Source organism: Thamnophis elegans, chromosome 1, assembly GCF_009769535.1.
Source record: "Thamnophis elegans isolate rThaEle1 chromosome 1, rThaEle1.pri, whole genome shotgun sequence".
In the NCBI taxonomy this organism is placed as follows: Eukaryota; Metazoa; Chordata; class Lepidosauria; order Squamata; family Colubridae; genus Thamnophis; species Thamnophis elegans.
Window position 1 is genome coordinate 24,645,135 of NC_045541.1, and position 12,828 is coordinate 24,657,962.

At 39.0% G+C, this 12,828-nt stretch overlaps 1 protein-coding gene across 1 annotated transcript; it reads right to left on the reverse strand.

The window, feature by feature from the left end:
- Positions 1 to 299: 299 nt before the first annotated feature.
- On the reverse strand, positions 300 to 9,125 carry LOC116520702 (cell division cycle-associated protein 7-like). Its single transcript, XM_032235008.1, has 9 exons — positions 8,851 to 9,125; positions 8,306 to 8,416; positions 6,667 to 6,912; positions 6,082 to 6,159; positions 5,094 to 5,282; positions 4,057 to 4,197; positions 2,409 to 2,558; positions 1,390 to 1,526; positions 300 to 1,218 (listed from the first exon to the last, which is right to left on the reverse strand). The coding sequence occupies exons 1-9, from the start codon at positions 8,914 to 8,916 to the stop codon at positions 1,188 to 1,190; spliced, it is 1,149 nt and encodes a 382-aa protein (XP_032090899.1). The 5' UTR covers positions 8,917 to 9,125; the 3' UTR covers positions 300 to 1,187.
- Positions 9,126 to 12,828: the final 3,703 nt, after the last annotated feature.

Below are 12,828 nucleotides of genomic sequence, written 5' to 3' on the forward strand. Positions count from 1 at the left end.
TGAGGAAGAGGTTTTTGGTTTTCCAAAAAGCAGTGATTCTGATTAAGTTTTTTTGCTCAAAGAGGTGTTTTTTCATTTCATATTTGCCTTTTAAGAGGAGTTAATGTTATAATTCATGTTCTAATGTTATAAATTTTAATCCAACATTAAGTTCCGAGCTTCCAAGTCATTTATTTTTAATGAAAAAAATTTTTACTCAAATTTTTGTGTTAAAATGGGGGGTGCGTGTTATACGCCGGTGCGTGTTATACGCCGATAAATACGGTAATTATTTTTGGATTTTTGCAGCCCTAATGAAACTGCCTTCCCAAACTCTCTTCCTTTTATATATCAAGATCTCAGGAACAATAAGCTTTAGGATCAAACCATTTTCTAATTTTTCCTAAGTCTCAATCTTCTCAAGACCCTTTTAGTCACACTTTCATTGTAAGTACTATTTTAAACACAACAAAACATAGTCCTAAGCATGACTGATTAAGTACACTTCACATGTATTGATTTAAACCATTTCAATTACTATCAAAATTTTGAACCTATGGAGTTATCATTGCTTCTTTCAAAAAAAAAAAAGTTAGCAAGAATTTAAGTTGCTTTGCAATTAATCACTGCTGCTATTTACAATAGCTTTAAAAGCTAGTGCTTGATTCATCACTGAATCTACTATACATGACAACTGCAAATGTAGATACAATGAATGCCTCCCCAAAGACTTTCTTTCCAACAAAGGGGAAACAAAAATTGGACTCAGCTAGCATTAACAATAGTTAGGGATAATGTGACAGTGGCAGTTCCAACATTAACGTAAACTCAAGAGTTGCATGGGGAAAGTACCTATGCAAACTGCCACCAGAAAATCTCACGCAGTGAGATTCAGAACTATAATGGCAAGTACTGCTTTTGGTTGGTTATAGCCTTTGTATGAAGCCGCTGCTACCCAATGGGTTGAATGAGACCTCTACCTGCTCTGCGGGATACTAATTAAGATCCAGTAGCATTCATCATGAAACAGGACTAAGAAAGCTTTGATTTATGACGAACCGTTCTCCTGCAAACTTTGAACTTCAGTCAAAAGTCACAATTTTTGTTCCCTTTTTTTTGAAAGATGCCAACCATTAATAAAACTGAATTCTCAAATCAGACAATCTAAGCATATGCGCTGAAGATTATTCTGGAATTGCTTCAGAAGTTCATTCTTGCATTTCAAGTTCTTGTTTTAGACTGTAAGGGGTGAAAAAAAATACAAAGTCAAACTAAGGTAATCAACAAGTAACTTAATATTATTCTAAACATGAAATGCCTCTTTGAACCTGGATCTTCATGAATGCATATGTGCATTCTTGCCAGCAATATGTATCTATGTCCCGATTCATGAAGAAAAGTGAAATTTACCTTTTCAAGTAAGCATGGACATTATCATATCCATGATACTTGGCTAAGTAAACCAAAACACCAGTAGCACATCTTCCTTCCCGCTGCCGACAGAAGCTACAATTGCAGATCCCACGGCAAGGTGGGCAGTACCAGTCCTAAAAGGAAAAAAGGAGAGTAAGAATGAACTATATGTAGATTCAATTTAATTCTTGTTTCTATTAGACTATGATCCCGCTAGAATACCATGACAGTATCACAATTCAGCTAGAACAGGAGTTTCAAACTCACAGCCCCTTGGCGGGATGTGTCATGTGCTAGCCACACCTACCCTATTTAGCAAAGGGGAGGGGAAAATCCCGATACCTCATGAGACGACCCTGAGCTAGAACATCATAAACGTATTACACATTTTAAATAGGAAATTGAAAAAATATAGGTCGACTTCATTTGCCAAATGCCCCACGCAGTTAACCATTCAAAGTTATGTCAGTGCTGAAAAAGATTTTCAGGAACAAGATTTGCATTTATTATCTCTCTCATGTTTGCTATAATAATCAGTTGTATATGTTGCCCTATACCAGGGATGTCAAACTCACATTCATCATGGCGGCGTCACATGACGTATTGGGACTTTGACAGCCCTGCCCCATATCATTCCCCACCCCCTTCATAAACCAGGGAGATTAGAAAAAGAATACAAGAGTAAGCAGGCACACAAGGAAGAATACCCACTGAAAAGAATCAGCTAGTGCTACTGCCTAGTGTCCTCATTTACTCTCTTTCCATTCCTCTCCAATGAATACAAAAATTAATTCCATTCTTGCTGAATTATCCCAATACTAGGATGAATGCCCCAAAGGACAGGAGAATGGGGGAAAAGAAAAACTGAACAGTCATTTCATTTTCCATTTAGCCTGCATCACTTAGTGACAGAATTGTGAGTCCCAATTTTGGTCACTAAATGAGGACCACCTGTATTTTTATTTTTTTATGAACTTTAGCATGCATTCAAGCAAACATGAAAATAAAATAATTACTGGATCCAACAAGGCAGCCCTGACTTCTTCTCCATAACGATTACGAAGACAAGGCCCACAGAATTGGCCACGTACTCCAAGACACTCTGGGTTCCGGCAATTTGTCTTAGTATCTGTCGTTTTCTGACGACACTGGTGACAGGTAGAACCCTATTAAAGAGAGCAGCAAAGGCAAAGGATACCAGGTTGATTGTTGTTTTGAAAAAACATTGCACCCTTGTGCCCATCTTAGTGTGTTTGTCATATGGACCGAGTGGTTTATTTATACATGGTCTAAGTTATAGTGCAAACGTTCACACATTTTTTAACATTTTAAATTTAATTTACCCTTTTATTTTTATAAATAACTCAAGGTGGCGAACAATACCCTTAATACTCTTTCCTCTTATTTTTCCTACAACAATCCTGTGAAATGAGTTGGGCTGAGGGAAAAAGACAAACCCAAAGTCACCAGCTGGCTTTCATGCCAAAGACTACTGATTTCTAGCCTGGTGCCTTAACCATTAGACCAAACTGGCTCTCTATACCAGTAGTGGGATTCAAACTTTTTTACTACTGGTTCTGTGGATGTGGCAGGGGAAGGTTACTGCAAAATCCCCATTTCCTCCTGATCAGCTGGGACTCAGGAGGCAGAGAATAGATGGTGGTGGGGCCAGTCAACGGTAGTATTTACCGATTCTCAAAACTACTCAAAATTTCCAGTACCAGTTCTCCAGAAATGGTCAAAACCTGCTGAATACCATCTCTGCTCTATATATATTGCACTAAGCCAAAGCAAAGCAACCGCCTTATGGCTTAAAATTATGGACACTAAATATCTAATTGGGGGGAAAAAATCCAGAATTTATGCATTTGAAGTTTATCTAAGTACCAATTGCTTCAGCCCTTTATTTTGTAAATTAATCAAATTTAAATAGCAGCAAGCCAAAAGATGCCATTATATCTGAACTGGGTAAACTAATATTATTTTTAGAATTTATCAATGAAGCCACTACATGTGAACCTCCATTTTATTACTAGGTATGAACCATCACATTTAATCTGGAAGAGGGAGCAGAGATGTCCTGCATTTAAAGTTCTCACCAACACTCACAGGTAATGGTAACCCATCTTTTTTTCCTCTTTGAAAGTTACTTTACTGCTTAAATAGGACTTTTTATTTTCATAGCAACAATCTTGAGAAATAGGTTGAACTGAGAATGTTATTGGCCTGAAGTTACTTCAGTGAACTCCCTGATCAAATGCGAACTTGGGAGTTGGATCTCCCCAATCCAAATCTTCAACTATATTTGTCATGTATCAAATATTTCAGCGAAGTCTACATGAAGTGAAAAAGATCCTCCACTTTAAAGCATTATTTGGCTAGGTTTTTAAACTCTACCTGCTCTGTTTGACCTCATAACTGCAAAGAATTAACTTAAGAAAACGTCCTGGTATTGGAGTTTCTGCAATTATGCAGTAAGAGATACTAGAACAAAAGGATCAAAAATTCCCTTGGCTCTAACACTGGGAATGGCAGGAAATATCAGCATCAGAGTGAAGGATCAGGCTCTAGTAGAGAGAATCAAAAGAAGAACAATGCACTATCTATAACATAATTTGGACAAAGCAAACCAAAGGGCTGAATGCAGAACATAAGTCATCTTACTGTTGCACGGTTGTAGACTTTCTCTTTCACAGTTTCGCAAATATTATCCAACTCTTCCTCAGTTATTTCCTCCACGGAACGGATGACATGGGGAAGAGTCATAGCACTAGTGCGCTTTCTTCTGGGTGTGTCCCTTTCATCCTGAAGAAAACAGTACCGTTGGGTTAAGCCAAGCCATTGAAGAGTTCCGCAAAGCACTGCAATATTTATGTCGCTGCATTTCTTAACCAAAGTCTTGGATCACATTAAGGTGGCTTGTTGGTTTTAGCTCAGTAATTGTACAATTTCTCCTTCATTTTCTGCCAATTACCTCCTCTAGACCGATTAGATCCCACAGATTAGGCCTCCTCCGAATTCCATCCGCCGGCCAGTGTCGACTGGCGACTACTCGGAGGAGAGCCTTCTCTGTGGCCGCTCCGACCCTCTGGAACGAACTCCCCGTGGCGATTCGAACCCTCACCACCCTCCAGACCTTCCGCAAAGCCCTTAAAACCTGGCTATTCCAACAGACCTGGGGCTAAAAAGCTTCTACCCCCTTCTCGAATGGTATGACTGTTGTGTGTTTTAAATTATGTATTGTTGCGCGTTGTTTTAATTTTTTTGTCTGTATCCCCCTCCCTTAGTTGAGTTGTGAGCCGCCCTGAGTCCCCTTCGGGGGAAAAGGACAGCATATAAATAAAATAAACATTCAAACATTCAACATTTTCAATTCTGAAGATTTTTTTCTTGAAATACAGTAAGGGTTTTCATTTCAATCAGGACAAAGCCAGATTTCAGCCTTATATTTTTGAAGGGCTTTAAAAAACAGATACAGCCAGGAACAGCGGCAAATCTTGCTACTGAATTGTCTTGGCAATCAAGCCAAGGTGGGCCATATATCCACGGTTGTGCACTGTGCGAAAGACAAAAAAGAGCCTATTGGCCTAGCTTAATTATGACTAGATATGGCTGTTTTATATGAAAATCTTTATCTAAATCACCTAGGCTATTTAAAGATCAATTTACTTGGTTGCCCAAAATAAATATCACCAACATACCTCAGAAAAATCGTCAGCCATTTTCCTTCTCACTAACATGTAGGGATCATCCTCATCTTCCTCCATAGACATGGAATCTGGAGGACCATCAATTAGGGATCTGGATCTTGTGTGAGGCCTAGAACTTCTTTCTGGATTCCTCCTTGGAGCACTTCTGGGAACTGATTTCCTTGGACTACGCTGGGCTTTCTTGGATGAGGATAAAGGTAACATGGCCATGTCAGACAGGTATGTAACCTTAAATTATTTATAAGCTACAGTACATTTCCTCAAATTTAGCCATTTACTCCTCTCCAAATTTAAACTACAACAAACTTAGTCTCAGATAAAGGTTCACAGAATGGTCGCCTGCAGCTCTAATGAATGATACCACTCAAATATAATCTGGCCCAATTAACAGAAGGGAGGTACAGTGTACAACTGTTTTCATCTACTCAATACCCTTTTGATGCATATACTTCTATAATTCGGCCATTGTATTTATCGGTCATCTATTTACGCACTATAAAGTTAAAACTTCTTTTGTATGGCCATTCAGTGAGACCATTGAAATACTAAATGATGGTATGACTTTGCAAGAAATGAAAAATGGGATAGAATTGATGCTGCTCAGATTGTGTGCGCATGTTTTTCTTATAAGAGATAGGTTACCTGTCAAGCATCCACCAGTACCTGGTTTAGCATGGTTTGCTAATCATGGACTTGGTTAAGCAAGATCCAGAAGTGCATGTGTTTATTTTAAAAAGACTTTTGACGCATTAGCTTTAGGTTTAAAAACTTCCTGGTATGTCTAACTGAGCACTGAAATTCTATAGATGGGCAAATCAAAAAATAATTACAAGTGCCAATTATTTTATATTATAGTAAGGCAATGGACTTTATTTGCTCTAAGTTCATCAATAAACAGGCTTTAAAAAATAGAAATAATACTTGTTGGATAACTATGAAGTAAGCCAGGAAATTAATAAAGTGCGCAAGTGTGATTTACCTGAGTAGGAGTTGCGAATGGTCCTCTTTTAGTAAAAATTCCAGACACACTTTTTAATTCTTCCATTAACTTTGCAAGCTGTAATGAAGAACAGGAAATAAATAGTGAAATCTCAGATTGTACATTAAAGAAACTGTATAGACATTTATTCAGAAACACAACACATACAAAGACTATTTATAGAGGTGATCAGATTACTGAAGAGGCATAAAAACCCTTTAGTGATCAAAATCTTTGGTCATCTCTATGAATACGGGGACAAGTACAAAGTAATGAACAGGTCATTATTCTTGATCCATTGGACCTACTTTTCCAATTGTTTTGGAATTTTTCACAAAGTACTCTAGACCTTATTCAAAGATGGACAAAATTGAAGGAATGAGATTAAAAATGCCTGCATAATTATAATTTTGAATACTGTTTAAACTGCCTGAGGTTGATAATCAATTAAGTAGCATTAAAATAATTAATGAAGCAGCATCAAGAAGTTGAATGTGTTTTTATAATGAAACCCAAGCCACAAAACTAATTCACCATTCAGAAAGAAAAAAAAACAGATTCTTGAGGACTTTCTTTTATGTTTACCATGGCTTTGTTCTCCTTTATATTTAAAGCTCTTCTCTCCAAGAATTTGGGTCCACTTTCTTCATCAGATTCTGCCTCAGTGTCCAATTTACAGGAAGGTTGTGAAGCTGGATCTGTTTTACTCTTTCCCCTCTTAGACCTTCGGGGTGGGAACTTCAGAGCAACTTTAAGGGGACCAGCACTTTTCTTAGGCCATTTTCGTGAACATTTCTCTGCTTCTTCTTCTTCGGAATCTGTCCCCAGTTTCTATTATACATTCAAATTAAAAAAAAAAACCATAGTAAGCCACTTGTATAGTTAGACTGACAATCCCAACATTTCATGGACCCTACTACCAGATCAAAGAGTGAAAAACCTGTGGCTAACTTAACACTCTTAAACTACTCTTTATCACTGTCCTTGCTAACCAGAACTGTTGAAAGCTGTAGTTTAACAACATCTAGGGTTACAGGTTCTGTATCAGTAATTTAGAGCCACCATCAGAGCACAGATATTATAAATTTTCCTAATTAAATCACTTCCTCTTACTTTTACATTCAGTTGTTGACCTTTGCTCTTGACTTGGAAGAATTAAGAAAAAAAAATCACACTGAAAGATACTGCTGTAATGTCAGATTATATGCTGTTCCCCTGCTGCAGGCCCTATTGGAACACTTAACCACCTGCACATAAAACAGCACTATTTTTCTAAAACAATACAGAAAGGAGTTTTCCACTTTATATGGGGCTAAATACATCAAGCAGAAGCTTCTCAGAAGGTCTACCAAGTTGCCAAGCCCCACTCTTCAAAGCTTTGACATGCCCATTAGGAAGTGTCTTCACAGTTCTACTAAATATAGTGTCTAAAAAGATGGAGAAGGGAAAGCTTATAAACACTGAAAAGGGGAGAAACAAGGGGTAAAATGACACCTGAAGGACACCAAGTAGACCAAAGAATACTTATAGCAACAGTTCACATCTGGGCCCCGTCACTGAAGGACATTTAAGTACCTGCCTGCCTTTCAGCTTTTCAAATCAGAAGTTATTATTCCAGGCATAGATCCTGGGAAGGGCAAAGTGAGGGTAAGTTAATCTTAGAAGAGTTTTTCTTTATAGGTATTTTTAGCAGACATTAGAAACTGGGCCTTCTTCATCCTTCCTTCTCACTTTTCCAGCTTTCTTCTGTTAAAAGCCAGCAAGTCACCTCACTGCTTACATTTGGAGAGCTTATTAAAATATATGTTTTCCCTAAGGTAATAATTACTTCAGAAAATATATGCTATTCATGATGTTAAATGATGTCTATCAGTTCATTTTTAATGAGCTTTCTTTTGCAGCTTTGTTGTGCACTTTTTCAATGAAGATATAGCTGATAAGTTTACATTACTGGAACTTCATTTGCCAGCATACACATGGGCAAAAGAGTTACTTCATCGCTGTCAAGAATATTATCCCTTTAGATCACAAAATTTACCAATATGGAAAAGAAGCTCTAATTTTACATAAGACTAAGATTCAATCCTCACATGCAAAAAGGCTGATAATTTTCAGTTCCCTTGCTGGCCTCTTTCTCAGACTATGAAAGTTGAAGGAATTTGGTCTATTTCGGTGTGCAAAATAAGGACAATAGTAATTAGAAACTTTAAATGTCTCAACTCACCAGCCCATCTTGAATCTCACTTTCTGAAAAGCCACAGAAAGATTCTTCATCTGAATCCTCGTAAAATATTTTAGCCATTTTTTCAGCAACTTCTGGCTTGAATGTTGGTTTCTTAAAGAGAATAAGTACACTATGTGTTTCTTTCTGTGTTTTTTTTTCTCTCTCGCTTTTTTTTTAAAATGAGAAGCTATTTTCCATAAACTGTTCTGAGAGCAAATCACATTGTACAAGTGCACTACAAGAGAATAGCTTTTGTAACAAAGAAAAATGGTTCAGGAGGTTTACAAATGGTTTCAGAGCTTTTATAGCAAATCATCAGGCATGTTAGGTTAGGCGACATTTCAAAAGGATAGAGTAAGTGGCTAATCTACCTCCAACAATTACCACCTAGGAGCACAAGGAAAGAAGTGAAATGAAATTAGAGTTCATACTGTATATTCATATAACTGCTGTACAGAAATGTAAGCAAAGCATTTTAATCACAAATGGGGTATTTCTGAACACCACACATTCAATTTCTGTTTATTCCTGCACTTTTTACTTACCGTGTTTGCAAAATTATCAGAGCCAAAACTGTCACAGCTATCATCAGAGGATGAAGACGTTTCCATAGGGATTAGCCTAGTATTACGGAATGCTGTGGATTTTCTCTTCCCTGAAAGGTTGCCCTGTAAAATGGACAATGACAACTCAATTAATTACTATAATGTGTTTTATGTAGTCTGGATTAATAAAGTTAAACTAATCTAGTTTAGCTACAGATTAGACTGAAGTACACATTAATTTGTAAAAAATGAGACTTCTATCATATTTTGTGCCACTATGGTAAAACATGCACAATCTATTAAGTAGGAAAAATTTTTACTAACGACATTATACATATTTTGGAAGCAATACAACTCTCCAGACATATACTGCACTTTTATGGGACTTAAACCCATTTACAAAATATAGTAAGATAATAGTTGAAGTTAAAATGGAATTAAAATGTAACATTCTTTTATACTATCAGCTTACAATTAAGATAGCATAGCAAAATTGTTAGCCTTATTTTCACCATGGCCAACTCATATGATAGTTTCAGTAAAGGACAGCCATTTATCAGCTCAGTTCAACCATTCTTGTTGGTACATTACCACAAGCATAAATAATTCAGATTCAGCCATGATCTCCCAAAAGCAAGATCCAGCTTGGGATTCCATAATTGTATATCTAACTTGACTCTTGTCTTTCGGATGGCAACCTAAAGGTTTATTGGTCAGAAGTAAAATGCGATTATTAAGATAAAATAAAAGATGCCCCATTGTGTAGGCTACAGATGTCAAAATCTTTGTGCAAAATAATCATATAAATTTTCCACTCCAAATATTTTTTTACCATATCCATAACCATTTTATCACTCTATTCCAACTGTAAGTATATAGATTTATCCTCCCCAAGAAGCAGTAAGTCCCAGTGGATCTCGCTTCTGAAAAAATATGTACTGTAAAGGACAAATAAAAGTTAATTGGATGTCTGGATTAGATAGCTGTTAAAAATGAAAAGGCTTTATAAATGCAGAACTGTTTTCTAAAATGGAGGGTCTTTTTAATCAATAAATGTTATAGATATTGTACTGAGTCACTAGGACTTAAGAGTCAATATACTAATATTGGAAAACAGGAGAAAAATATGGTGGGAAAGGAATCACTCAGCTAAAAAAATGGGGAACTGTCAAATTACTAGGATTGGCAGAATCCACAACACACTTTTAAGGTAACAATAATGCCAAAAAGATAATGTGGCAACTAAATTATGGTATCATCCTGTCACCATAATCACACCTCCCAGAAAGTGTCTCATTCTCTGAGGCCTGTGAATAAGTAAACTGTGAATAAGACAATTAGGTACAGGGTAACCAGATTTAAAAAGTGCCAATGTCTCACATTAAGACAACAGAGTGCCAATAAATCATGTTTCATGGATATCTTTGAACCAGGAACTCAGGCTAGCCCACCTCACAAGGTTGATTTGAGAATAAAATCATTGGGAGGTCACCATTTACACAGCCCTGAGAACAGGGAAGGGAAAACTAAGTTGTTGTTTTTCAAGCTCAAATGGGCTAAAGAAAAAAGCGAATCTAAACAGGTTTAAAAGAAACTTTAATTCAAAACTGGAAAAGGATCTCTATAAAGGAACTGACCTATTTACATGTAAAAATAGGCGAACCACAAGTTGTGGCTCGCCTATTTTCCTGTACAGATTTACTGTACTGTATTGTACAGTAAATCTGCAGCCTTCTCTCCAGCCAAGACTAAAAACTACTTATTTCTCCATACTGAACCTCAGGCCTAGGGCATTACCGTTTCTTTTTCATCCCTTTCTTTTTTGTACCACCAGAGAATATCAAGAAGAAAAATCTCTCCCTTGCTGAATTACTTCTGGCAAAATTATGTCCCACAAACATTAAATCTTGGATTAAAGAATCTAAAAGCCACTTTTGCAACTTTCCCTAAAAAAGGAGCACTCCATATATGAACATCAGCCAAACCACTGGTCTGATTATGTATCGGATCAATTATTTATTATTTCTATGCCAGCTTTCCTTGCCAGGAGCTGGCAAACCCTCCTTCCTTCTTACAGAGGAAATGGGCGAGTCTACCAAGCGCGCCGTAATCCCTTCTCAAAAGGAAGGGCTTCGGTTTCCTCCACCCTCTTTTCGCGGCATGGCTCGAAAGGAAAACGAGCAGAGATGGTGGGATCTTCGGGTTTTTGACCCCCCCCTCCCCACTCCTTTGTATCCAACTTCGGCGCTGAAGCCACCCCAAAAATAAAAACTCAGCTAAGCCAGACAGTCGGGGGGAGGGGGGGAGAGAAAATTTGAAGACATCGATAAGCGCGGGAGAATGACTTTGAAGTTTCCCCTCCCCAACCCACTTCTCCGGCTTCTTTCTCCCTCTCCCCCGCCAAGAAAGGCCCCAAGAGGCGAAAATTATTTGCAATGAAGTTTATTTGACTTGGGTGTTTTTTTTTCTTCAACCGCCCCCCCCCCCCAGGCATAAGAGGAGCAAGTTTTGGGAGGGAAAATACTTTGGGGGGCGCCTGGCGGTGAAACAAAGGATTACTGCCTGTTGGTGGATGCACGCCGATCTGGGGAACAAACAAACAAAAAAAACAGATAGGCGGGAAGAGGGTGTGTAAATCGCCCTGAGTTTGAGAGCCTGCAGATTTGCCACGCAGGGACCTCCCGAAGCTTCTCCCAAGTCAAACTAGAAGGCTCTCATACTACAGTATATAAGAACTAAAGGCTCTCCGCTTTACTCCCGAGTTCCAGATTCTCTCAAAACAGCTGGAAGGGTGGAAAGTCTCATTGCTTGAATGAAGCGTTACTTTTGTGAAGTTCCTGGTCGACTTCAAGCACTCCTCTCTTCCCACCCACCCCTTTTTAAAAAACCCTTACTTACTTAACGTACAGGGTTAAAACCCTGCCACGTGGGGTGGGGGGGAAGAGCCCAGCCGAGCAGCCGTTTCCAAAGGCGGGCTGACTCTCCAGCTTTTCAACCCCGAACCACTTCCCTTCGTAGCTTAAGGCTGGTGAGCCATGTGTGCCGGCTTTAAACGGCAAGGTGGCTTGCTCGCTCCGAATGGCGCTTTGGCCACGCAATGCAAACAACTGAGGAGCGGCAATTCAACGCATTTGCCCAATATATACTCAGCGGTGTATTAACCATTAAGCAGGCGAAGCACGTGCTTAGGAGAGAGCCAGGCCCTAAGGGGGCACCACAAAGTTGAGAAAGAAAAAAAAACAATGAAGATTTTGCACAGTATGTACAAAGGGGGGGGCATCAAGATTTGTCAGTTCTTAGGGCACCAGCGAGCCACTGAATATACTGGCTGAAGCCCGAGGAACGCTAAAAGCCAAAGACACCGTATTGCAAAGTTTACATTTACTTCCCCCTCCCCTCCAATCATTCCAAATCCGTTCCCAGTCCAACGTCCGCGAGGCTTTCCCCCGGCCAGCCCATAATAACTCTAACCTCGGATCTTTGCAAACTCTTCGGATGAGTTGATTGCACTGCCCAGCAACCCAAATCCCGCGAGTTGTTTACTTCAGCACTTACTCCGGAGTAAAACAAATTTTAAAAAGTAAATGGCTACAGGACAGTCCTGCGCTGCGCTCACCTGCAAGCCGAAAGGGTCCATACTAACTGCAGAATGGCCACGCGTGGAGCTCCCGAAGCTTCTTCCCGAGTCAACCGCAAGACTCAGACTCGCGCCAAAGCTACTTAGAATTTCGCCGGAGGCGGGGATTAAATACGGTGGTTTTTTCCCCGCGAAAAGTGCTGCGGTCCTGGAAGGTACGAGCTTTGCTTTTCGCAGGCGTTGCTTTTTTCTTTACGCCGCCGGATCACCCCACACGCGGCTTTCGAACAGTCGCGGAAGTGACGGGTAGCGAAAGTAGCAAAGATTGTGAGATCTGGCCGGGTTTTTGTTTTCTTTTCAAGTTTTAGCATAGGCGTCTATCGTTCTTTCAGGACCTACAT

What these genes read in the sequence shown, in the direction of transcription:
- LOC116520702 (XM_032235008.1), bottom strand. Translation starts at nt 8,916, where the DNA reads ATGGAAACGTCTTCATCCTCTGATGATAGCTGTGACAGTTTTGGCTCT. An exon ending in GTGAGATTCAAGATGGGCTG is followed by an intron (nt 6,913 to 8,305) that starts GTGAGTTGAGAC and finishes AATGTATAATAG; the next exon opens with AAACTGGGGACAGATTCCGA. An exon ending in TGGCTGACGATTTTTCTGAG is followed by an intron (nt 4,198 to 5,093) that starts GTATGTTGGTGA and finishes TGTTTTCTTCAG; the next exon opens with GATGAAAGGGACACACCCAG.